Consider the following 27,796-nt stretch of genomic DNA (forward strand, 5'->3'; position numbering starts at 1 on the left):
TCGGTTTGAAAAAATGTAGTGTTTATCTGTATATTTGAAAAATACAAATGGCGGCAGACTGTTGAACACATTAACTTTGGGAAAATGAGTTAAAACTAAAACAACTATACAAAATACTGTCAGGAACTCACTCAATATATGTTACTGTGACATAGGCAGACATGTATTCAGTGGTTTTTAACAGTATTTTGTATATTTTTTTTTAGTTTTAACTAATTTTTCCAAACCTAATGTGTTAACACAGTTTGCCGCCATTTGTAATTTTCAAATATAACAGTAAACGCTGTGTTTTTTGAGCCGAATAAAAATTTTGCATTAAAAAAACAAAAAAAAATCATCCATTTCGGTAATAAAGTAACATATCTTGCCTTTGATAATATTTGTTATACATTTATATTTTGACAACTTTTTCGAATCTATATGTACAGTAGTATAAACCCAATAAAAACACTAAAAATTATCCAATTAGGTAGAAAAGTAATTTATCTTGCCTTTGAAAATATTTACTTGTTATATATTTGTTTTTGTTGACAACTTTTTCAAGTCTTTGTGCAAGTACAAACCCAAAGGTGTATTTTTCTGTCTAATTTTATTTTTCTTACCGTGCTTAAATTTAAATTTCACAATATATTTTTGGAGGGAGGGTATTTTTTTTACATTAGGTCCACCTCCACAAGTTTCGACTACGCTGAATAAGAAAATCTCATTTAAAATTTGCAGAGGCCATTAATTTTCGAGATATAAAGACCTGTACTATGCACTATAATTCACTGATGGCCATGAATAAACACTCCCAACCTCCCCATATTAAGAACGGCTTTCGGAATAAACAACACCCATGCCTAACCACATGTTTTAACCTTTTACCTGTCTTTCGTCTTTTAAAAACGGCTTTTGGAATAAATACCATCATTCTCCCCATGTTAAGAACGGCTTTCAGAATTAACACCCCCAACCTACTCGTGTTAAAAATTGTGGAGGTGGACCTAATGTGAAAAATTTACCTTTTGTTTTTTTAATAAATTGTTAGTTGAAAGCACAGAATAGTGACAAAACACCATCCTCTCCCCTTGGTAAGAATAGCAAAAAAAAAATAACGGTTTTCTTGGTAGAAACTTTTCTGTATTTCACCTAACAATTTCTGGTGCTAATGAACTTACTAATCCGCGCTATTTTTTAAATCGAATTTCGAAGTTTAATTAAAGTTTTATGATATGTTTTTTTATTCAATTGTAAGGTTAAAGTACAGAATAGATACAAAACACCCTCCCCTCCCCATGTTAAGAATGGCTTTTTAAATAATAACGTTATTATTTAAGCACGGATCACTCTCTACATGAGTACCTAATATTTTTTTTCAGCCATTCTTACCATAGAAAGGGGATGGTGTTTTGTAACTATTCTGTGCTTTTTTAACTAACAATTTGGTTATCTTTCAGATGCAAGGTTCATTGTTTACTTGCGGTTTTAACGATGTAAGATTCCGTTGTACGGAAGACCAAATCGGCCAAAATGTCTATGATGTTTTTATTGGCGCTTTTCTTCGTATTTTAATAACATTTTTTTGCACCATTTACAAGTTCTTTTTACAAATAATTTTTTTAATACTGTAATAGTAAAATAAAGATACATTTATTAATTATAAGGAAAAAGTATCTCGTAATGTTTTCACACGAGATTTTTTTCCTGTTGATTTCTCTTTTTTTTTTTAAATATTAAAATTGATTTACTATTTAAAGTGATTTTAAAAATACATTTCATGAAAACACTCATTATAAAATGTTCACGTTATTTAATTAAAAGTTCTCAATTTTGTTATTTTGTTACAAATTTCTAATAAAGATTATTATTTTTTATTATTAAAAATACATTTCATGAAAACACTCATTATAAAATGTTCACGTTGTTTAATTAAAAGTTCTCAATTTTAATCTAATAGTTTTATAATTTTGTTATTTTGTTACAAATTTCTAATAAAGATTATTTTAATTTTAACGGTAATTTGGTTTTCATTATAAACTCCGTCATGTTAAAGGCTTTAAAATCACTTTAAATAGTAAATCAATTTTAATATTTAAAAAAAAAAGAGAAATCAACAGGAAAAAAATCTTGTGTGAAAACATTACGAGATACTTTTTCCGTATAATTAATAAATGTATCTTTATTTTACTATTACAGTATTAAAAAAATTATTTGTAAAAAGAACTTGTAAATGGTGCAAAAAAATGTTATTAAAAATACGAAGAAAAGCGCCAATAAAAACATCATAGACATTTTGGCCGATTTGGTCTTCCGTACAACGGAATCTTACATCGTTAAAACCGCAAGTAAACAATGAACCTTGCATCTGAAAGATAACCAACAATTTATTATTAAAAAAAGATATTGTGTAATTATAAAAAAATAAAAAGATATTGTGAAAGTTGAATTTAACTTGAAAAAAAAACAAAAAAACAATGTGAGCGGCGCGTTCAACATTGTAGCCGGACCATTTGGCAATAAGGTCACGTGAGTCGATTAATGGGTGCTAATGCACTTACTGATCCGCGCTATTTTTTTAAATCGTATTTCCAAGCTTAATTAAAGTTTTATGTTTTTTTGGTATCTTTTTTAGATTAGGTCCACCTCCACAATTTTCTTTTAAATGACGACTTTTAAAGGTTTCCGACTATGCTGAATACAGAAACGGAATATAACGATAAATACAAAATCTGCATTAATCAAAATATCATATTTAAGCGTATTTTATGACTGGGCCATGTTGGGCGGCCTTCTAGTTATTTATTAAAATTTCCTATACATCAATTTGAAGGACATAGAGCTAAATCTCTCATTGAAACAGTGGACATTTATATGTCAGGAAATCTATTATTTGCATATATGTCCATATAAAGTCCACCTGGTCTATTAAAAGTTCATTCTTATTATGTCAAATTGATGTCAAAATGAGTATGCTTTACATCACTTGTAGAATAGAAAAGGTTTTAGACAACGTGAATTACACTACGATGAGAAAGTGTTCTTAATGCCACAGTTTGCAAATAGAAAATTTACAGACTTCTTTTTAAAATATAATTTACAACACTAAACATTCTCACCACAATTAGCCTTAGTCTTGAAGAGAAGTGTAAGGCGTCCAGACGTTCTAGGCACAATAACTTCTGAGAATAATCTCAGTGTTTTCAGTTTTATGAGATTGATATTAGAAAAAATATAATTTTTTTATGCTTGAAGAAATTTTAATGAATTAAGTAGAACAAACACCTAGCCTCCATTTGGAAGACATGAAACTTCAGATTACAATTGCAGTAACGAGCAATTCCAAGTCTTCGCATTTTATAAACTTCAAAAGATAATTCAAATTAAAAATATCACATTGATTAAGTTAAAACCATTACGTAAACTAATGAAAGAGAGTTTGTGTCTATTTTAGAAAAAGTTAAAATTCCTGAATCAACACTTATATTTAGATCTATAAAAAATGGGTTTGGTACATTTTTGAATAGCTGTTTTGGCTTGGCTGATCCAGTGTGGCCAATTCACTTGAGGGACAATTCAATGTCAAATTAATATTTCATTGTTATAGTCAATTCTTTCATATTTTTAAAATTAATTCAGTACATGAAAACATTTTCTCTTTGAATAAAACAGTCACAACAAAAAATAAGACAACATTCATCAACAAGGCGATTATATTTTCATATTATTTTTCTTAATAAAAAAAAACTTAAAAATAAGGTACCTATGAACTTATGATACCATGCTGAAACAATAACGTTATTTAGAAAGCCATTCTTAACATGGGGAAGGGAGAATGTTTTGTAACTATTCTGTACTTTAACCTAACAATTTAATAAAAAAAGACTTCAATTTAACTTAAAAATACTATTTAAAAAATAGCATGGTAACATAAATGCATAAGCACCATTCTTTTTTAAAAATGAAGAAAAATAATATGGAAATATAATCTCATTATTGATGACCGAATGTTATTTTTTGTGCTTGTGCACTTATGTTACCGTGCTATTTTATAAATATTATTTAATTAATTAAATAGCACATTTTTGTAAATTTATAAATTAAATTCTATCTTAGTTGCTGGTCACGACATGCCCTATTAAATAATAAAGTTAATCCTGATTGAAAAATTAACAAAACAAGCCAAATAAATGTAAAGCCTCCAACATTATTAATTAAAGAACTAATCCTATTAAAAAAAAAAAAGAAAAAATGGATTAACAGATTTTGAACAATTACGACGCATTTAGCATTAAAGAAAATACAAAAAAAAAATAAAAAGAAACAAACCTTTCGGACATCATAATGAAGTCCTCTTACAGCAAAATTAGGATCATATTTCATTTGACGGAGACCATCAGGATACTGGGAGAAAAAGAACAAAACAGAAATATTGATGTTGCGTAGCATGAAATGAACATGCACAAGAAAAACTGAAATAAGAATAGAACATCATAGAATTGTTTCATGGACTGCAAAAACAGTTTGTAAATTTTCTAAAAATTACAAATCTTTTGTTTTTAGATCTTAATAAAAATATTTAGATCTTCAATAAAAATATTTAGATCTTCAATAAAAATATGGCTCAAACATTTTTGAACTGAACCTTTTCTGCTTTTTGTAGAATAAAATGTTCTGCTACAGTCTTATGTAAATGTAGAGATCCAAAAGATTCCTTAGTTGCTGCTTTCAAAGAATTGAAACAATCAAAGAATTGAAACCATTCCTACCAATTAAGTTTATTGATTTCTACAGTTTAGGAGTATCTTTCAGACTGACCTAATTACAAGGGGACAAACTTCAAAAAACTTACATGACAAATTTAAAATTGAAGGTTACTGTGAGCTATGTGCTAACAAAAATAAGATACACTAGCTATCTTCAAACTGCAAAGGATTAAAGTGCATGTTTTAAGACATTCAACGCTGAGAAATTTAGAAATGAGTGGATACAAAACAGCATTGTCCAGCATTTTATTTTGTGGAAACAATTATTATTTTGCTCATATTTCCCACCAAGAATGCAACATGTTCAAAATATTTCAAAATTGGTCATTTTGCAAAAAGTACATATTTGTAATCTTTTATTCATGGCAATTGTGACAACCAGCTCAACAGCTTGACAACTCTAAGGTTGTGTGCCATGAATTTGTTATCTTCTTATGGCCATATCATTGTAGTCTTTCACACTGGCAGTTTTATATAGTCGTATACATAATGAGTGTATGTAACAGGATCTATTTAATGAATGTATATAAACGTCATTTAAGTGTCTATTTACTGTGTTAACATGTTGTATGCTGCGAGTGTATATATATGTGTGTCTATGACTGTCTGGTAATGTTTGCTGTATTTATCTGCAGTTGTGGATGTATAGAAGTGTTCATGTATGCGAGAGTATTTAGTGTTTGTGATTGTCTGGCTTCTCTGTTGTTCTCAAGTTGATGCGTGTATAGCATGTTTAACAGGACATATAACAAATACGGACAATACAAAGGGATGGAACACTGTTCTGTGAGGTTTTACATCGGGCCAATAAGGAAAGTATACCTTGACAATTTTTGAGTCTTGTTTGCAGAAATGCAAAAACTGCAATGAAGATTCATCCCAAGGAAACAATCAGAAATCTCAAATTGTATTTTCAGCAACTTTTATTCCCAGAATATTTCCCCACTTGAAAATTTGCAGGCTTTCCTTATTCTACATTTTTTGACTTTGTTAGAATAGAGAGGCCATAGCCTCTGGGTTGCTAGCTGACTCCCCTTGTCTGTTCAGTTTAACTGTCTCTGACTCCAAGCTGACTAAACTCTAAGTGTATAGAAAAACCTACTTTTCCTTCTAATTACAGCATCAATACGCATAGCCATCTCTGATGTTTTGTCATAGAATCTACTTGTTATTTTTGTCAGCTAAAATTTCTAACTTGTTTGTTTAATTAAAAGTTACATTTCAAGTTATTATTTATTCAAATTAAAATTCTTAACTTGTTTCTAACTTCCATTCTATCAAGTTAACATTCATGGTACATTCTTTAGCTGATAAAATATCTCGTTTTCTAAACAATCATAATAATAATCGCCTACTTTACTTTCCAGCGTTTTCCAGAACCAACAATACAACAATAGCCGTTAAGAGGAGTGCATGGGTCCACTAGCATAAATATAAAATAAAACACAGGAAAACAAAAGAAAAAACAGATTTCAATAGTTTATGCATATATTGGTTATGTTCTGAGTGTGATAATATCTGAAAAAATACCCTCTAAATGCAAAAGTTCACATCTACTGTCGAAGCTTAGTTTGTCAGTCACTTGATCAATTCACCTCGGTCTGTTCAAGCTTTCTTAATCTAGTCTAAGCCAAAATCTCCTTTCAACAATCCCATGTCATGTTTCTTTTCTCTATTCCAGTGAACAGATTCCTATTCATTGTCTACTGATAAACTATTTCTTTTTTTGTTATATTTTTCTTTTACTTCCTAACACTTAAGGTGGGGGCGTCTATGGTATCATACAATTAGAACCATAAAATAAATGGAAGAAAACCAAAACTCTTGTTGATACAAGACATTTTTGCAGTTTTATATGTGAATGTTTGGTTTGAAAACCTCACTTGCATATGTTAAACATCAGGAGAGATTGTTTGCAAGAAGAATCATAGAGCTCAGCATTTACTCTTAGTGATCTTACATCATAGTGATCACCATAAAAAGAAATACTATTGCTTATGATTAAGATAATAAATTCAGTGACACAATACAAAATGTAGCATACCATAGACATGATCAGGTTGCAATAGCCGATGAAGACAACTTTTATATTTTGCCTTTGAAGCAGATGACAGCCAATGCCAATTCTACTTCATTCTGTTCAAAGAAACCAATAGCATCAGCTACTTTCAGAAATAATTGTTTTTTATTAACATTTTGTCCTTGCACAGTTTTGATACTTAAAAAATATAAGAATTTATATTATAAGGAATGAGAAATTGTAGAAGGACTTTAATAAATCTACAGATGTAGACATAAAACCTAATATGCAAAAAAAAAAATGCTATTAAATATTTAAGTGAAACTTCATGATATCTAATGATAAAATTAAACTTTCATGATATCTAATGATAAAATTAAACTTTCATGATATCTAATGATAAAATTAAACTTTCATGATATCTAATGATAAAATTAAACTTTCATGATATCTAACGATAAAATTAAACTTTCATGATATCTAATGATAAAATTAAACTTTCATGGTATCTAACGATAAAATTAAACTTTCATGATATCTAATGATAAAATTAAACTTTCATGATATCTAATGATAAAATTAAACTTTCATGATATCTAATGATAAAATTAAACTTTCATGATATCTAATGATAAAATTAAACTTTCATGATATCTAATGATAAAATTAAACTTTCATGATATCTAATGATAAAATTAAACTTTCATGATATCTAATGATAAAATTAAACTTTCATGATATCTAATGATAAAATTAAACTTTCATGATATCTAATGATAAAATTAAACTTTCATGATATCTAACGATAAAATTAAACTTTCATGATATCTAACGATAAAATTAAACTTTCATGATATCTAATGATAAAATTAAACTTTCATGATATCTAATGATAAAATTAAACTTTCATGATATCAAATGATAAAATTAAACTTTCATGATATCTAACGATAAAATTAAACTTTCATGATATCTATATATATAAAAGCAAAAATGTATGTATGTATGTATGTATGTATGTATGTATGTACGCTTTTCCTCGATGTCCACAAAAGGCTTCTTTCAGAGAAGCGCTTGCTCGATTCACAACTTCTTTAAACTTTTTATATCATCTATAAATTGTAATATCTCACACTTAGCCACGGAGCTCGCCTGTCTTTTTAATTTTATTGACTTTCAAATGTTAATTATTCCACATTTCCCGCATTGGTACGTGTTACATTCGGTTTTCGGTATAAACAAAAAGCGAAACTCGACTCTAATAACGCCCCCCCCCGCTTCGGCGGGACGGGGGGACAAGATCAAAGTGTAGCAGAGTGAGATCCGCTCGGTGTGGAGCTGGGCGCCAGGTTCGAATCATCTGAACAATTCGGAGTTCTCTCTGACCTGGCGATTGGCCCGAAATATGCACTTCCACTCAACAACATACAATGCAGTTCTGGGTTTTTGGAGTCGCCTGATTGTCCCCGTTGTGGGACAACGGCCGTAGAAACTACGGATCACGCTTTCTTCGATTGCCGTGAACTCCGCCAGTACTGGTCGTATGTCAGCGGAGTGACGGCTCGCATCGATCCTGAGCATCCTCGCCCAATTACTGTATCCAATGTTGTGGACAACGTGAGGCCGCCGTGGGACCGGGAAAGACAAATGGTCTACGTTACGATCCTGGCCGTGGCGAGAATGGTGATTTGGATGTCGCGTCTGCAAGGTTGTCGGGGGGTGTTGTCTTTTTCTGATCAAGATCTGATCGCTTTCTTTAAACACCAACTACGGGTGAAGATCAGATGTGATAGAAGAAGGCTGCATCGCGCGGCATTTGACAGAAGATGGATACATGTGGCAAGTCTGTGTGTACGAAGAGGAGCCAAATTTGAATACGTGTTCCCCGCCTAGGTGTGGAACGCGCAGTTCTGTAAAGTAAAATTAAACAAGTAGCCTCTCAGCTAGCTGAGTGTGTGTTCCATCCCTCCCCGATTAGGAAGCCTCCAAGATCCCCATCCCCTCTTACCTGCAATTTTTGTTTTCACCCCTTCCTCTAAATTTTACCCATCTTGGAGAAAAAGAAATACAAACTAACCTCCATCCCTTACCCACAAAAATTTTCTTTTCTCCATTCACCCCCATCTAGAGGGCATCCCCACCTAGAGACTGACCTGCAGAAGCGAGGTTCCTTTTACAAACCTAGTGGAACGGGCAGTCTATCAACTAAACGGGGTTAGGAGGGTCCTACTAATCACCTTTTGTTTTTTCTTCCCCCGCCCTCGACAAAAATGAATTATTGTACCATTTTATTGTTATCTTTTTTGTTTTTACACGTCACTAAAAAATGTTTTAAAAATTGGGAGTTACTAGGACGTCCCCCAATATGAAAGGGTGAATGCGGGATTATGGTGAAAGAAGATACTAGCTGGGAGAAACTTTTGACTTTGTTTAGTTCTGGAGTGACAAGGATGACCAACGACCCCCAAAATCCCCCCTTTTGAGTTGGCCATGTGCCTAAGTTTTTTGTTCATCGTTGATTTTGGCTGTATTTTTTAACATGAATAAAAGATTTAATATCTCAAAGTGTAGTATCTGTTCCGACAGATGCTGCAAGCTACGACTAGCAAAGACCATATGTGGGGGTAACCCCACATATCTGACCTTGGTCATTGAAGGGGCAACCCTTCATACCAACAGTTTCTATCCAGCTCCCATTTCCCACCTCTCGGGAGCTAGTCCTCCCTTTCCCTCCCCCCTCCCCCTATCTCCACATTAAAAAACGGCCTTGTGCCTAATTTGCTCAGTGGGGAAGCAAATAAATCCAAACAGCCTTGGCGGCACGGGGGGACAAGATCAAAGTGTAGTATCTGTTCCGACAGATGCTGAAAGCTATGACTAGCAAAGACCATATGTGGGGATAACCCCACATATCTGACTTTGGTCACTGGAGGGGCAACCCTTCATACCAACAGTTACTAATCCAGCTCCCATTTCCCACCTCTCGGGAGCTGGTCCTCCCTTTCCCTCCCCCCTCCCTCCATCTCCACATTAAAAACCCGCCTTGTGCCTAATTTGCTCAGTGGGGAAGCAAATAAAGCCCCCCCCCTTTCCCTCCCCTCTTCCTCCATCTCCACATTAAAAAACGGCCTTGTGCCTAATTTGCTCAGTGGGGAAGCAAATAAATCCAACAGACCCCCCCCCCCGCTTCGGCGGCACGGGGGACAAGATCAAAGTGTAGTATCTGTTCCGACAGATGCTGCAAGCAAAGACCAGCAAAGACCATATGTGGGGGTAACCCCACATATCTGACCTTGGTCAATGTAGGGATCACCCTACAGACCAACAGTTACTATCCAGCTCCCATTTCCCACCTCTCGGGAGCTGGTCCCCCCTTTCCCTCCCCCCCTCCCTCTCTCTCCACATTAAAAAACGGCCTTGTGCCTAATTTGCTCAGTGGGGAAGCAAATAAATCCAAACAGGCCCAGAGCCAGTGAACTTTTGTCGACTTCGTCATATCAGACGGGGGAGCGGATTTTTGAAAACAAACAAACCGATTTATTGACCTCATTAAAAACTGTCCCCGCACAAAATGCTGTCTGCTGAATACCTATTGCCGTCACGTCAATCAAAAACGAGCACCTGCTTTTTGTTTTTTTTCACACTTTACTATTTACCAACTGCGCGTCGTCAAGGCTTTTTTTTTTCATGGGCACCTGTTTTTTTTTCACACACACCTACAAACACCCGGGCAACGCCGGGTACCCCTCGCTAGTCTATATATATAAAAGCGAAAATGTATGTATGTTTGTTTGTGTGTATGTATGTGTGTATGTTTGTGTGCCTGCTAAAAACTTTCCACACACGCGACGAAAATTCACAAACTCGGTATCATATCGAAGCCCCATCCTTCGCTTGAAAAATATCGAAAAATTGGCCAAAAACGTTAACTTTTTCACCCCGAAATCGACAATTTTCCACGGGGGTGGAGGTCAACAAAAACGGGCTTCTTGTAACGATGACCGATTCTACGCATGCGTCAGATGACGTCATGACCTGATTTACTTTAAATAGTTGAAAAACCGAGTAAATTTTATCTACGTCGCTTTAGCGCAGTTGGTTAGCGTGTTTGTTCATTATCTAAGAATTTTGGGTGCGAATCGTGGTGTGAGATGTTTTTTTTTTTTTCGATTTTTTAAATTTAAATATTGAACCCTGTGTCATTTAAGCCATTTTTCATGTAACGTTCGTTTTCCTGTTTTTTTGTTGTTTTTTTTTTTACTTCGCTTATTCTTAGCGACACCCGGGTATCCACCGATTTCTTAAATTTTAATATCGAAACAGGGTTATTTAAGCCATTTTTCACGTGTTCGTTTTTCTGTTTTCATCGTTCGTTTGCCTTGCGTCAGATTTTTTGTGTTTTTTTTATGTTTTGATTACCCCCCCCCCCCGCTTAATTAAAACGTTGTTTTCTTTTCCTACTTCACTTATAACAATGCTTCGTCGTTGTAACGCTCAACGACTTTCAGGCATCTTTCACTAACTCATTCTGACTGGCCGATTTTATTTTCAAACTTCGCCTCAGAGCTTCGGGTTCCGTCCTACCCCCCCCCCCCCGGTTTCTTTTTTATTTAACACCACACACACCTACAAACACCCGGGCAACGCCGGGTACCCCTGCTAGTCTAATAATAAAATTAAACTTTCATGATATCTAATGATAAAATTAAACCAGACTCTGAGAGACTTAAACAATGGAACTGGAAACACTGTGTATTGTATTTATGTCTGATTCTAAACAATTTGGTAAAATTAAAAGCAAGAAATTGTTTAAACGTATGGTTAACCAGCATAATCTCTGAAGAAGGTGTAAAGAAAAGTATCAACTTTGTTCTTTGGGTTTCACTTGTGCTGAAGGTAAATCCTGTGCATGTAGTTAAAGTATTTTAATATCAATCGACTTCTGCCATCTTACTTTCAGAATCAGTTTTTATTTACATTAATTGTACTCAGGCGAAAGTACCAGAACACAAAATGTTTTCTACTACTTCTGTTTATCTAATTTAATGAGTGCTTTCATTTTACAGGGACTTAATTGGCTCTCTTTTAAATTTCTCTTGTTTTCGGATGATTTAAATTCTTATCTCGACTTTTCTGGATATGTACTGAACATTAGTTAATACAATCTATATAAAATCTGTTCCTTATTTCTTTCTAAGTACTTTTTTAAAGGATTTAAAAATTTTGCTTTCGAAGAAAATTATTTAAACATTGTTGTTTGGAAAATTTAAGATTCTTTATTTTTAAAACCTTAAATAGAATGAGATGATTGCTTAGTGGCAGTAGAAGGAGAAATATAGGTAAAGAAAAAAAGAGTAAGAGACACATATATACTAATAGAAAGTGAAAAATCTATATTATACTAAAACTCTGTGTCTGCTTGTCACAATGTTTGTTTATCACAATGCCATCATCTCAAATTTTAACGTCATGATGTCATATTTTAATGAGCTTAAATATATCTGACCAAAGATGATATAGGTGCGTACATTTTTTGAGGACATATTTTTGTATCTAATAAAACAAATAGGCGTGTAAAAACTTTGTTTTAGTAGTGTTCTTGAAGTATCTTTATTTTTATTTAGTGCTTTCAGTAGCATTCTAGAGGCTACCTGTGATTTTTTCACTGATCATTTGAAAAAATTATTTCTCTTCTAGTGAGGGTTAAAATTTTGGTTTCAGTAGCACTATGGAGGCCTATCATGTTTTCTGGGTTTTTTTTTTTTTCGTTGCTTACTTAAAAAATATTTTCTCTTCTAGAGGGTCAGTTAGAAACTTGCTTTCAGTAGTGCACATCTCCTTAATTTTATTTAGTGTTTTCAGTAGTGCTCTGTTTTTATTTTATTCATTATATTTTGTATGAAAATGGTAGATAAACTTGGTTTTAAGGCAAATTGTAGAAAAACGTGACTTGCACAAGCGACGGCACCTCTGTCAATCCTGTCACATGATGGAATCAAGAAAGGAAAGAGAAACAAAAAACTTTCATCTATAGACGGTTTATTAATATACATGTGGCAATAATTTGCATATGAGAACAATGACTGCCGTGAAAAGGAATGAAGGGGAAAGCACAGAGCAGTCTTTACATTTTTTTTTTTTTTTTTGGACAGTTGAGAGAGAGAGACAGTGAGAACAGTCAGTGAAGATTACAGTGAAGTTGAGAGTTGGCAAGAAGGAGTTTGGATGAATATTTATTTTTATTATTATTATTATTATTATTAATATTATTGTTATTAATATTATTAACTCTTATGAGAGCTTAAAGAGAGAGTAGGAAAATAGTGATACACAGGAGAAATAGGAATAAAGAAGAGAAGGGGCCAACAGAAGAATAAATTTAATTGTTTTTTTGTTTTGTTTTATATTTTAAATCAGATTTTAATCATGTTTTTATTACAAATAGTTTAATTTTTCACCAAGGTGGAATATTGAAACAAAAAATAATTTCAACTTGTTACAAGCTTGCAAAAGTATATTTATTTTTTTATTAAAAAATTTTATTACACTTTTTAGAAATTTTTAGTTGAAACGTAGATATCTATACCAGTAATTGCTAAATAATAGATAATCTTTTTAAGTGCAACAAAATGTACACAACATAAAATAAATCCAAAATAATTTTTAGATTCGATTTAAATTAAATTTTTATATTTTACTTTGTAAAATTTATAAAATTTCACTTTGAAAACTGCTCAATTTCAAATTAAATCTTGTACCTTAATTTTTAAAGTTTATAAAAAACATTTTGTTTAACCATTCTCATACCAAGCTAGAAATGCTTTTCTATCTTGTAGAAAAATTATCTTCCTTCCTATTAAAAATATCAAATGAAGTGTCATATTTTCGATGCCAATATACATACATTCAGAGAGGCATTAACTTCATGTTTAGAGAAGTGAAACATTCTTATGGCAGTAATGGTTACAAGTTGCACTACTTTGTATGACGCCTGAAATAATGAACAATGTGCGAAGAGCAAGTGTATAAGATACAAAGTCAAAATTGCAACAACACTCAAAAACATAATGCCGACTAAATAGGAAGTTTTCTAAAATGTGTTATATTCAACAGAAGCAACAGCTATGAATACTACCTTTCATAGCTATTTAACTATAACTGCAATTGACAAGTAGTTGTCCTGTTTCAACATAGTTGTCTACACCTGAAACAGTTCTGCTAAAATGCCATGTTGGGCAATCAAAATAAGACGTTATTGTGGAAACATTACCCACCAGTACAGCCTCTGTGTAGTTCTTTCATTGCTATTATATATCACCTTAATGAAAATCTTCACATTTCACACTGCAACAAGAGATATGAACTCCTCACCTATAATGCAATGGTTACAGAAATTAAACATAAGGTTGAATTGACATTTACTTACTTATCCTCTCTGTTTATTTTTGTCATTTTCTTTTGTTGTTGTTTTTTTTAATATAAAATGGATTCTGCCTATGCAGGAATAATAATATTCTATCTTTTGAGTCTTTGTGAAATAAAGCCTAACCTATGGTTTGCTAGTCTTGCATTGCCTCTTTCTACAAAATCTCATTCTTTCAAAATTTACAACCAGTTATTCAAATGTTGAAGGTCATTCATCCAAATAAAGAATTGCTTAATTTGAGTATCAAGACAAGACGAGATAATGACATATGTTACAACTACATCTGATACGCAAAAAAAAAAAAAAAAAAAAAAATTAGCTGGATAATCTGATCACCAAACAGTCTTTCTCAATGAAAATAGATTAATATGTTTACTCTTATATAGATAAATCTAGCATATAAAGTTATTTTGTCAGATTTTCAATTACATCCAAATAGCAATCCACCAAACATATCAATACTTGATTGATTAGCTTTTTTTGTTGTTTATTCTTCTCACTATGACATAAATAGTTTTTATTTTGCTAGTTTCTTTCCAAATATACTTATTTCAGTTAATAAAACTTCTAGAGTGGACACATTTCCCTTTACTCATGGAAACACATTAAAGTTATTGTGTGTAATTATGCTGAATTGACTCCCTTAAATTTTTCAAAAATGAATATATACATTAATTAAATTATATGACGTCAAGCCAAGCATGACTGTTTCTTGCCTCCACATTAATTGCTCTTTGCTCAATTAGAGTCAAGGCCTCATTTGTAAAGCATTAGGTAAGAATTCACTTTCCAATAAAGTTTGGAGACATACCAGTCGGTGACATTTTTATCACACAAATGAAGCTTAATATTTGGCAAAAATTTTGAATAATAAAATAAAGAAGAAGCTCATCAAATAACTGCAATAATTTGCAAAAGATTGTTTTTTAAAATAATTAACACTCAATATTACATCATTTGTTAAATATTAATTATGCCATATTTAATTAGTTTTAAGAATGTTTAAATATTTGTTTTGTAAGTTAATCTTGGGTAGCTGAATCAATACTTACTTTGCTGTTATAAACCAATGAATCTCGACCCAGGTCATAAATGAGATCGTGTAATTCAGGTGTGTATGATGCCAAGGTGTAATCATAATCAAATCCATAAACTTCGATTTTCTCAAGTCGGACCTCATTATTTGCAAAAATTGCTTTGCGATTAACATCAGCAGGTAAATTATATTCTGAAATAAAGCAAAAAAAGTAATTCTTTCTTTGGTTATCATTTTTTACAACATAATTTTTAAAACATGATTTATTAATATACTCTTATGTAAAATCTGATTATTTAGTCATTTTTTTATAGATCCATAAAAGTGATGTAATAGCAACTAAGAGGAACATTTTTGTAGACAATCATGTACTGGACATAAAAAAATGCTGGATGATATTAACCTCGAACTCAAAATTCTCTCTCAATTCAAATATGTTCCTTTATTCGAAAATCCTGCAGATTTGTTGACTAGAGGCCTTTCGGCCTCTAAGTTTGAGCAATTATACAAGTTTTGGGTACACGGCGCCAACTTGTTAAATAAACTTACCATCGACTGGCCCGTGTCCCTTTTGACTTGACTTAATAACACTAACAAGAAAATTATATCCTATATGTTTTCTAATGATTCCTGTACTGGCAAGAATGATTTACCAATAGATATTTCTGATTTCTTATCATTGCCTAGGGAAATCAATGTCGTTGAGAAAGTTTTGCAATTCTGTGATAAATTGAGACATCACCACATGGATACTAACCATCGAGCTAAATTGTTGCTCTTTTCCTGCAGAGAAAAGAATTTCCCTATGAGTTGGACTATTTGAACCAACCTTCAAATAAGGCTATTCCTCCAAGCTCTTGGTTTGTTTATTGATAAGGTTGGTTGGTTGTTTTTTTTTTTATGGCATATCAACCCTTTTCAGGTTATTTAATGCCAAATCCAAAGATTTTGAAGAAAGATTTTTTAATAGAATATATTTGTTGTTTTCAAGTCGGTTTCTATTTAACCCATAGTTGGGACCCTAACAGGTACTACCACTCCGGGTCAGAGTTGACCTGAGAGCAATGGCAATTAAAGGGTGGCTCTACACTCCCCAAAGCCCGCAAGCTAGAACCTCACCACTGGATATAGTTTAAGGTCATATCCAGGACCGGTTTATTGATAAGGATAGTCTGGTGCAGACTAAAGGACATATACAGAATTCCAACATCCATCAATTTGGAGTTAAATTTCCTATACTTTTTGGAAAATATCATCGTTTGACTGAATTGGTTATTAAGGAGGCACATTAAAATTGTTACCACCTGAGAACCAATTCAACTCTTTCTAAGTTGAGGTTATCTAGTATTCTAGATTCCCCAAGGGAGGCAATCGGTAAAGAAAATTCTCCGCAATTGTATTACTTGTAAAAAAATAAATTTGTTGCCATATAAAGCCCCTCGAGTTCTCAACCGCCCACTCATTGGGTAAATTTTTTTTCACCCATTTCAACAAATCGCTATAGACATTACTGATCATATTTTGGTAAAATACAATAATGAAACCATGAAAATGTACGTCTTGTTGTCCACCGACATGAATCTACATGCCATCCATCTGGAGCTATTACCGGATATGAGCAGTAGATCCTTTATATTAGTATTTATTAGGCTAACCAATCTGTTTGGTGTTCCTACGCATGTTTATTCGGATAATGCAAAGATCTTCTTAGCATCCGGTATCATGTTATCCGAAATCTTCATTTCAGACGAATTCAAAGAAAAATTTAGGTCAACTTCAATTGATCATCTCATCATTCTTCTTAATTCGGCTTGGCAAGGAGGTGCTTGGGAGAGGATGATAAAAACAACCAAACAATGTTTGAAAAAATTAATAGGTAGAAAGAAAGTCAGCTACTTTGACTTCTTTACTATCCTTTCCGATGTGGAGAACATGATCAATGACTGACCGCTTACATATATTGCTGCTTCTGAAGGGGGTCTCAAAATTTTAACTCCTAATCATTTTTACAAACTGGTTATAATCCACATTTGTCAATTAATATTATGGATCGGACGATTTGTGTTCTGATCCTCCCAGTAGAGCAACACTTTCACAATCTCTGGAATTGAGATGCAGGTATACTGAAAAATCCAGAAAGATATGACACAATGATTACTTGTTGTCCTGAAGAGAGGTTGATGCTAATATATTGGGCGCTTGCCCTCAGAAAGGGTTGGTGAGAGAAATAGTGTTTTAAATCTCCAAATAAAACTCGACCCTTTTGGAGTCTAGGCAAAATACTTGGACTCAATAATGGGAACGATGGTAAAGTTTGCTCGGCCTGTGTATTAAGGGACGGGTGTGAACAGGTTCATTCTTTAAAACATTTATTTTCCCTGAATTTAAAGACTGTTTCTGTGTCATCTTCAGCAGAATTTATGGAGAAAGGTGGTCCCTTCTTCTGCCCAACGTTCCATTGCAAATGACGGATCATCTGCTGTGGTGTGCTGTGATGCCTGTTAGAGTTGACATCATTTTGACTGTGTTGGAGTGAAACAACAGGGTACTCTCAGGGAGTGGATTTGTCCGAATTGTTCGGAAAAAGTATCACACTAAGCTCTTAATTTCACCATTTATGAAGTTGTCATTTGACTTATGTTCAAGTTATCGTTAATATATTTGTAATCTATAGGTACGGGCAAAATGAATGCCGATGCTCAAAATGTATAAACATTTTGACTCCTCTCTTTACTTAAAAAAAAAATCACCAAAAATCAGGAAATTAACCAATTTTAATGTAATTTTCAGTATTTATCAAATAATGATCGCGGAATATAATGAACTAATTTTTATTTAAATCTGAGTGGAAATGTATTATTTTGTTTAAACAAAAAATACCTTTACTAAACTTATGGTTTTCAGTAGTAAATAATAAACGCAAGACTTTATTTTTGCTTTTTTTATATAAATAGAGCATCATAATTTGTAACAATAAAATAAGATAAAATAATTTTTATAGGAACATTACAAAAAAAGCCCCTAAGTCCGTATTAATGAATTCTATATAACTCGAAGAAAAATAAATTTCTCGAACTACCGATATTACCATTGAATTAAGCCTTGTTTAATATTTTCACACAAAAAAATTATAATTGCAAAAAATATTTCTACTTTTTTTTTTAAATTATGGGTTTCACATAATTTTTATATGCAAGATTTTAATAATTTCTTTGTTCGCAAGAATGCAAAACTTCCGGCGTAAACATATTTTTTATATAATATTGAACAATAATTAAGAAAAAAAATTACTTTAAAAATAGGAACATAGAAAAATAATTAAATTAAAAAATGCAAAAATTAATACAAACGTTCAAAAAAGGAATGTACGGATGCGTGACTGGGGAACAAAAAGAACTTCCTCCCTTTTAATTACATGACGTTATTTTCAGTCTTTCGATTGCCTGAAATTGTGGGCCTTCGTAATTTTCGTGTTTAGAAAAACTTTAGTTTGTTGCATTTTGTGAACGCCAGAATCACTCGGTTTTGGGCTAATTAATTTATGTTTTGTGAAACAAGGTGTTTTTTTTTTTTTTATTCAATATCTTAGAACTTTACTTTACTAATTATCTTTGAAATAGACCCAGAAAACTAATATTTATCTTTTAAAGGAGTTTTTACAATGAATTTATTTAACTTCAAAATTTAGCTGAATTGGTTAGCTCACCGTGAAAACATTTTCATAACTTTTTTCACGTGTACAAATATTTTTTTCCTTTTGGAAATTAAGTTTAGTCTTTAATCTTTCAAACACAATCAAAAAGTAGTTGGAAACGTAAAAAAAATTATAATAATCGGCTTTCAAAACTAGGTCCCCCATTTTTGTCCGCCCATTTTTGCCCGTACCTAGTATTCTAGATAAAACTAGGTTTATTGGCTATAAATTCATTTATCATAGAAGATACAGTTCCTTTAAAAAAAAAAACTGCAAGAGTTAGTTAAGTCCTTGCAACCACCAGAATTATTTACTTGTTGCTTAATTGACAGTCTAATACATATCTTGTATTCAATAATTGGAAAAAAAATAATGGATATCCATTACTTTTTTCTTTGCTCCTTTGTGAGAAATTACATGACTTGAATTGTGTCACTTCATTGGTTGATTATTCTAACACATTGTTTTTAAGTACAGCCTTTTCATTGGTTGATTTGAATTTTAACCTACGATAGCATGCATGTTTCAATTCGAAACTTCAGTCTGAGAAAAACTTTTGTACAAGATTAATTTTCTTATTAATTTAAGGGCCTTTTGGCGCCCAATATTGTCTCGGTACTTTTGAGACAATTCAACCTTGTTCTTTCTAGATGTAATATCGTCTTTCTAATCTGCAAAGAATGTTGAATTTGGTTTTTAACTCTTTGGAATTATCCACCTTTTTAATTCGAACTTCAACAACTAATGATAATCTTTACAGAAGATTTTTCCCCTACCACTTCTTCATGAAATCTAACCTACCAGGCTCAGCAGAAGCAACATAATTTCACAACGAGATGAAACTACACCGGTTATTAATAAAACAGATAAGTGCACTTTTCGATGTCATGTTAATTTTCGCTCTGCCAGAATTTGAAACTAATGTGACGGTACTCATGCAGAGAGTGATCCATGCTGAAATGATACGTTATTATTTAAAAAGCCATTCGTAACATGGGGAGGGGAGGGTGTTTTGTACCTATTCTGTACTTTAATCTTACAATTGAATAAAAAAACATATCATAAAACTTTAATTAAACGTGGAAATACGATTTAAAAAAATAGCGCGGATATCACTCTCTGCTTTAGCACCGCATTTTTATTATTATTATTATTATTATTATTATTATGAATGTAATTGGAGAGGGGGGGGGTAAAAATGAAATGAAAATAATCGAAATGAAGTGTTACCAGATTGACTATTGTAGCGTAAAATGATGACGTATCCACTTTTCTTCACTCTCGATTGGAAGTTCCTGGTGCACACACGCACTGAGCATCAAATATGTTGCTGTTAGACAATAAATCAATGTTGAACGATACAACAGTGCATGATTTCAAAAGTGATGCTACGACTTTACTTTGACATTATTGTGTTATTAAGCCGAACGTGAGTGGTTCCAACACGTTTTTACACGTTAAAACATATTGACGTTTAGTTGTTTATTAATCATAAGAAAATGGTTCTTTTTTCTCTTTCAAAACAACCTTTCGGCTACAAAGTGTAGTCTCTGTTCAAATGGTGGGTGCACTCACTTAGTCTTTTCTGTGTTCGATCAGTGAAGACGAAATCCTTTTAGACTGAGACAATTTAAATTTTTTGCCCATATCCATAATGCTCCCTTTTGGAGAACTGGATTTTGACCACATTAAAAACCGGCACCTGTCTTATTTTCCACTCGTGGAGAGGCCATCAAATAGGGACATGACATGCGGATGGTGGAGACAAACTTTTCTACTCGGGTTTTGTTTTTGTAGTTTGTAAAATTATGTCTGTGTTTGAGAACAAACGAATGAGTCGAAAAATAATAAAAAAGTGAGAAGTTAATCTTCATCACATGTGAGGATGCTTAGAGTTACCCTAGAACGTCCTATTGCGGATGAGGGGGAGGGGGTGCGAAGGTCAAATAATTAGCAAGTATTTTTTTTTTAATCTAAAATGAAGCAAATCGCAACTGAAAGAATAAATGAACTCGAAATTGTCTGCTGCTAATCAATATTTGTTATTTTAAAGAATTAAAAAAATGTAATTGAATAAAATTCTTGTAATGCTTCTTAAACAAAACTTTCAAAAATTACGCGTAAACATTAATTTACGGTAAAATCAAAGTCTTATAAAATTTGTGATAAACTTTAGAAAAAAAGTGATGCTGGATGTGTTTGAGTAAAATAACAGGAAATTCACACACACACACACACACACACACACACAATGAAAAACGCCACGAGTAAAACAATTAATTGAAGTTGGATATTTAACAATTTAAAGGATAAATTATAATCGTATTTTAAGATAAGAAAGTTACCAATAATCAATGTTATCCAAATTTTACATTTTTAGATTCAACTGGGATAATCAAACGGCTTCGATGACTGAAATTAAACCGTTTTCACTTTTAAAAAACTGCTTCCCTGTTTGTTGCCAAGAAAATTATGAAGTTGGGTGGTTTGTTCTTTTTCGCTTGTTTCTTCTTGTTACAAAAATGGTAACGTAATTTGTTTGTGATGCTGAAACTTATTTCACTTGATATATTTACGTGATTGAAATAGGATTTAACCCAATATAAATGTATATTAAGAGAGGGAAAGAAAGAGAGAGACGAAGGGAGGAGAGTATTGATTTAAGCAACAATCAATTCCTCGCTCTCGAAAAGACAAAATTGTAAATGTTGTTTACCTTTTTTCAGCTGCGCTTTTCGTTGTTCATAAATCGATTTGAGGTCATTTTGGGCAAATCCCTCATGCAATTTCCTAGAATTCAACTTGTTCTTCTTGTGAGACAATAAGGAATTAAATTTCTGATGATCGAAGCACGATGATGACGAACAACGGAAAAAAGAGAGATCGATAGTTTTGCGATGGTTTGAATTGATAATATTGATGTTATGATTGGTGTGTACGAAACACGCAGTGCGTGGAATTAGGTTTTGCAAGCGAATCGTCAATAATTCACACGCGATGCATAGGTTCTGCATTCTGTGTTTTGCTTTGGACTGACTGGGTAAAGTTTTTTTGCTGTTGTTTTGCGAGAGGACCCGTCTATCGCAGACAAGACTGACTTTTGTATGATGGAAGAGTATGTGCTCCCCTCTCTCTCTCTCTCTCTCTCTCTCTCTCTCTCTCTCTCTCTCTCTCTCTCCCCCTCATTCATTCAATTGCACACGAGCAACAAGGCTGGTGATAGACGCAAAATAAATAAAGAGGGGATAACTCTTGAAAAGAGTACATTTTATTTGCTTCCAAACACGGTAAGATGTGGCACAAGGCCAACAGGTGGGCGCACTTTACCTGAATGCTAAATAATTGTGAATGGATCGCGCTTGTTTACCTTTTTAATTGATCAAATTATTTTCCCTATATTTTCTCTGTGCCTATCATGTCGATAGAGATTTTCCATCTTTTTTTTGTGTTTTTATTTTTTGTGGGGCAAACCAAACCGTGTAGCACGAGTTTCGTGTTTTTTTCTCCCTCTAAGAAAGAAAAGAAAAAAAATTAAAATGCCTACGTCGCATTTATATGAATAACGGTCATGCACATTTACGTGTGAGATATGCAAATTAGAGGCGAGGGAGTTTGTTGAACGGATGTAAGCAGGGCCATCGAGAGTAAGAAAAGGGCCTATTAACTGAAAAATGTCTGCAGGCAATGTAGGTAAGATTTGTCAGACTGTCAATACTATATGAGGGCCATATGAAAAAGAGCAATAAAACATTTTTAAAAAGAAAAAGGAACACAGTTCGATTAATACTGAAACTGAACTTTATTCAATATGAAATATAAATATTATCTATGTAAAATTAAGTAATTTTAAAGCAATATACAATTTAATACTGATAAAACTGAATTATGAATTTAGGGAACAAACAATTAAAGAAACATTAAACACAAATATTACACAAATAAACACAATATATCCCAGTGTAGTATCTGTTTTGATGCTACACTTTACCTTTTCTGTCCTCGGTCGGTGGAGGAGAAATATTTCATGACTGAGACAATTTTTATTTTTGTTCCTATCCAGAGTGCCCTTTATTGAGAAGCTGGATTTTGCCCACAAGATTATATGTTGAAATATTTGAATAACTATTACTTTACATACAAAAATGATATTTAAAGTTTTGGTTTTCTGTTCTTCTATGTCCATTTTTCCCCATGTTTTTCATCAAAATGTCTCACAGGCCATCATCAGTGATCGCTCACTGGCAGTAACCTGTGGTGTTCCCTGGAGACCAAGTGACAACAAGTTTCCCCAGATTTCCAGTGTTCTCCGCCTCTTGACCACTTGTGCAGATGATTGCATGTTATCGCAACAGCCGTTGTCACTGATTTCTCATTGGTATCGACCATTGGTGTTTCCTGGGGTTTGGGTGACAAAATGTCTCCCTAAGGTACCAGATTTGAACTGCACACTTCCAGTGGAGATTTGGTTAGTACTCTCTCACCTCAGTCTTTCCATCCTCCCTAACCATTCACAACTAGTTGGTGTAGTGTGGCGCCAGTCGATGTCATCTACACCAGTTTTTTTTATTATTATTACTCTTATTATTATGATAATGATAAGAGTGTTTGTGCAGTGTATGCACGTGTATTTTAAATATTATTTCCAAGTTAAATTAAATTTTGGGTTTATATTATGTACACATAGATTCGAAAAAGTTTTCAAAAAACAAATATATAATAAAAAATGTTATCAAAGGCAAGATAAGTTACATTTCTACCTAACTGGATATGTTCTTAGGTGTTTGTATTACTATACACATAGATTCGAAAAAGTGGCCAAAAATCAAATATATACCAAATAAATGTTATCAAAGGCAAGATAAATTTGTAGCAGAAACAAATACAACTCTTTTCTTGTGCATCAGTGCCTCCCTGACTGTGCGATATGGCACATACTGACCAATCAGACGCATAGCACAGGGACCTTCCTTACTCCCTAAGGAACTCTTACTGCTTCCGTTCCGGACGAGAAAAACTCCTCCTTTTCCAGCGAGACGCCAAAGAGGGTGGACCTGTTTCCTCACTCCTCTGCCTACACCGGTATCGACGATTCCCACTTGGGAATAACTACCGGGCAAAGGCAGACAAGTTTTATCCGAGTTATATCTTTTGGGCATCTTACCCTGACTCGCTTCAATAAACCTTTTGCTTGTTAAGTTTTATGAAGTTGTTTGTTCGTTTATTCAGTAGCTTGTGTTGAATCATTTATTTTATTAGTGAGTGCCCGAAAAGCACTAACTCAACTCCCTCAAGTTACTCTTCTATGTATCTGGAAAGGTTTTTTATTCACTTTAAAATGTGTAATTGCTTCGAAAATTATACAATGTTTATCGATATATTTTATTTGTTATATATTTGTTTGTTTTTTTTTGACAACTTTTTCGAATCTATGTGTATAGTAAAACAAACCCGTCATGTAAATTATTTACAGTTAAAATGTTATAAAAAAAACAAACTTGAAGTATTAAATATATTTTGAAGAAATAAATTACGCCCGGTGCTAAAATATTGAAAATTCACCGATTGTTAAAAAAAAAAGAAAAAAAAATGCGCGAAAAATGCTAATTATATTTGGAAATACTTAGTGAAACGTTTTATTTATTATTAAAATAATGGACTGAAAGATATTATATAAAAATTGTTTGTTTTGCAGTAAAAATAAATAAATAAAATGAAATATTCGACTTTCTCCGATAGAAATTAAAGGTTAAAAAACTAGTTCACTTACTATATTTTGTTAGATTAAAATTCTCCCAATATGCAATTATAATAATTATTATCTAAATGGAGAATTGTTCTTTCTCTTTAGAACATGCATGGACAATCGGTAACACATATTGGTAGCCATGGATAATCAGTAGCCATATTTTTTTGCCTATTAGCGTGACCATGTAGTCGAACACCGGCAGCTGTCTATACCTACAACTTCAGCAGGAAGTGACATTACGCTGTCATATGCGTCGGCCTTCTTCTTACTTTCAGTAGCCACAGTATAAGAGAGAAAGGAAAAGGAACCACCGGCGAGTGGGAAGACAGTGTGTCGGGAGAACGCGTGTCGAAACGAAACGAAACTAAATCAGAAAAGACAGAACAACAAATTTGACTCGGTTTAAATACTGAAGATTTTTAAAGACGGGATTAGTTTCTTATATAAATTTAATGTAAACTGGTTACCTACTTTTTTTTGTTTTTTACAAAGGAGTTACCACTTATCAAGGCCCGGAGGCCACTCGAGTGTACAGTGGTCAAGGAGAACGTGTCATAGTGGAAATGTGGTAAATTAGATTACATAAGGAAATGGTTCATCAAGAATTTGTTTACGTTGTGCTTGAAGACAACTGTTATGGAGTACGTAGCTGCAGCTACAACAAAGTACGTAGCTGCGACTACAACCTCCTGCAAAACTGTGCGTATGAAAACACAACTAGCTTCACGAGCCACCATTGATTCAGGCAATAAAGCTGTGGCATATTCATAACTCAATATCGGCTTTGTGTTCTCTCTGCTTCTCACTACTTACCAACAACCATATTGTAGTCAGGAAAACAGACCAGAGTTCCACAGTCGTGCAGTTCTAAGTAAGAAGCTTTGTTCATGGAATCTACGTTTAGGTCTAGGCACAAATAAAGAGTGGGAGAAATTATTGATAGTGGTTTCAGCTAGACGAGTGTTTTTGTGAAAGTCAGGCCAGTGGGTGGGGACTGTAAGATAATTTGAATTACCTCCCTTTGACTGTTAAACGTTCTTTTCTCTTACTAAACGCTTCTTAGAATAAAGTCAGAAAAAGATACATCACAGAGATCCACGAGATCTGCAATAGTCAGTCAATAAATTGTTATTCATTTTATATTTCCCCTTTAGTCTGTTTTTATTATAACAAATCTTTCAAAACATTACATGGTGTCAGAAGTGGGATAGAAAAAATTATATGCAGAACAAAGAAGAACTTATACGAAAGAAAAAAAAAACACAGACATCTTGCTATTACTGATTGCACACACGCAATATTGAAAGTACCAAGAATCGAAAAGAAAAAGTTTTTTTTCTTCACAGAAATAGTAAGTGTGTTTTATTTATAAAAACAAAAAAATATTCAAACTATGGCTCACAGAAATTTCAATGCTAATATACCTCCCCCAGCAAAAATGTCTTTGTCAGGAAATGTTGCAAGCAATTGAAAGAGATTTAGGTGGAATTTAAAACATTATTCTGTGGTGAGTCGATTGTCAAACAAAGTTGATTTGGAATATCAGACTTCTGTTTTTCTTTCTCTTAGGAAGGTGAGGAATGTTTTGATATTTTTGAAGGGTTGCATTTTAAATCAGAGGATGAGCGAAATAATCCTCAAAAAGTAATAGAAACATTTGATGGATTCTTTGTCGGAGAAACACATGAAGCATACGAATCGTACAAATTTCACCTTCAAAAACAAGAACCTGAAGAAAATATAGAAACATACATAGCGGTTCTATGCCAGCTTGCAAAAAGTTGCAATTTTGAACAATTAACGGACAGACTAATTAGGAATCAAGTTGTTGTTGGGGTGAAGGATGATATTTTAAGGGAAAAATTTTTAGCAGATTGTTGTGGTGGCACACATTCATTTGCATATGTGGATAGTAATTACACATAAATAGGAAGACTCAGTTAGTCTGAGTGTGTGTTCACCAGAAGCCACCGAAGGCCGCCAAGAGCAGATATGTTTCTCCAGCAAAGACTCTCTTATTTGACACCATTATGTAAATATCCTGTAAATATACCTTTTCCTAATACACTTCTTATTTGATCTACCTTTGTTTGTTGAGTCGTCATTTGTATTGCTTTCTACGTTACTTGTTTCAACCTGCAAACTTAACAGTGACGACGAGGATGAACATCAAATATAACAGTTTGACGAAGAAATGGAAAGAACTCACTAAAAAAAAAAGTACAACGCAACGGTTGACCTTTCTAAGGAATACAAGTTTTGACGAACAAAATAGTCATAAAAACGGATTTTACGCTAAAGAGAAGTTTGACTCAAGTGGAAAAAATGAATAATTCAGTGAACATTGGAAACCTGTAAAATATTTTCCTCGCGAAGTACAACACTAAAAGAAAGAAACGGTTGTTTCCCAAATTCCAAGAACAAAAACTACCTTCAGGTTTAAAAAAAAAAAAAGTAACCTCAATTAATAGTATTTTATTTACTAAAATACTAGTCGGAAAAAAAAGAGACAAACCAAAACCTTTAATTGCAGTCTCAAAGAAAAAAAAAACTCGAACGTGGCAAAAAAAAAGCGACAATTTACGCCGTTTCCCGTGGAATCCATCTTTAAAAAAAAATAACAAACTGTAAAAGTGAATTTTTGTAAAACGACAAACAGATTCGTATTACTAAATTACAAAGAACAGATTCGTATTACTAAATTACAAGGAAGTAACATACGAAGAAAAAAAGTTCACCAGTGGATTTCCTAAATTGCTGTAAATACCAACTAAAGACTTTTTGGTAAACCAAATTTTTCTCTTCTGTCTTTTAAAAAAAAAATACCACAGTTAAACTAAAATCAAGGAAAGATTTTTTTCTAAACTAAAGTTGTCACTGGATAACGGATATAAGACAGTAAAACGTCACGCAAAAAAAAAAAAAAAAATTTTAATTTAGTCCATACATTTTATTTTTTTCAATTGTGACTCGAGTTGAAAACTTTTTTTTTCTATGGAAAGAGTTGTACTTAAGTTTGGCTGTTATTTATTAGGAAATGCCTAAAATGGAAAAGTAAATCGTATTTTGTGGTTTCAGCAAAAGCCTCAGTTCTTATGTTGTGGTTGGATGAGCTCGACTCGCTAGCGA

General features: G+C 32.9%; 1 protein-coding gene across 1 annotated transcript in view; it reads right to left on the reverse strand.

The window, feature by feature from the left end:
- The window catches only part of LOC145247370 (5'-nucleotidase domain-containing protein 3-like), a 293,359-nt gene extending 271,191 nt beyond the window's left edge, over window positions 1–22,168 (reverse strand). The window contains exons 1-3 of the mRNA XM_080109050.1: window positions 21,638–22,168; window positions 15,244–15,419; window positions 4,309–4,383 (exon numbers count right to left, since the gene is read on the reverse strand). Of these exons, the coding sequence (XP_079965176.1) occupies window positions 4,309–4,383; window positions 15,244–15,419; window positions 21,638–21,935 (549 nt within the window). The 5' untranslated portion in view covers window positions 21,936–22,168. The remainder of the gene's footprint in view (window positions 1–4,308; window positions 4,384–15,243; window positions 15,420–21,637) is intronic.
- Between the last annotated feature and the right edge of the window lie 5,628 nt (window positions 22,169–27,796).

This window comes from Euprymna scolopes, chromosome 25 (assembly GCF_053919585.1).
Source record: "Euprymna scolopes isolate OS-2025 chromosome 25, ASM5391958v1, whole genome shotgun sequence".
NCBI lineage: Eukaryota > Metazoa > Mollusca > Cephalopoda > Sepiida > Sepiolidae > Euprymna > Euprymna scolopes.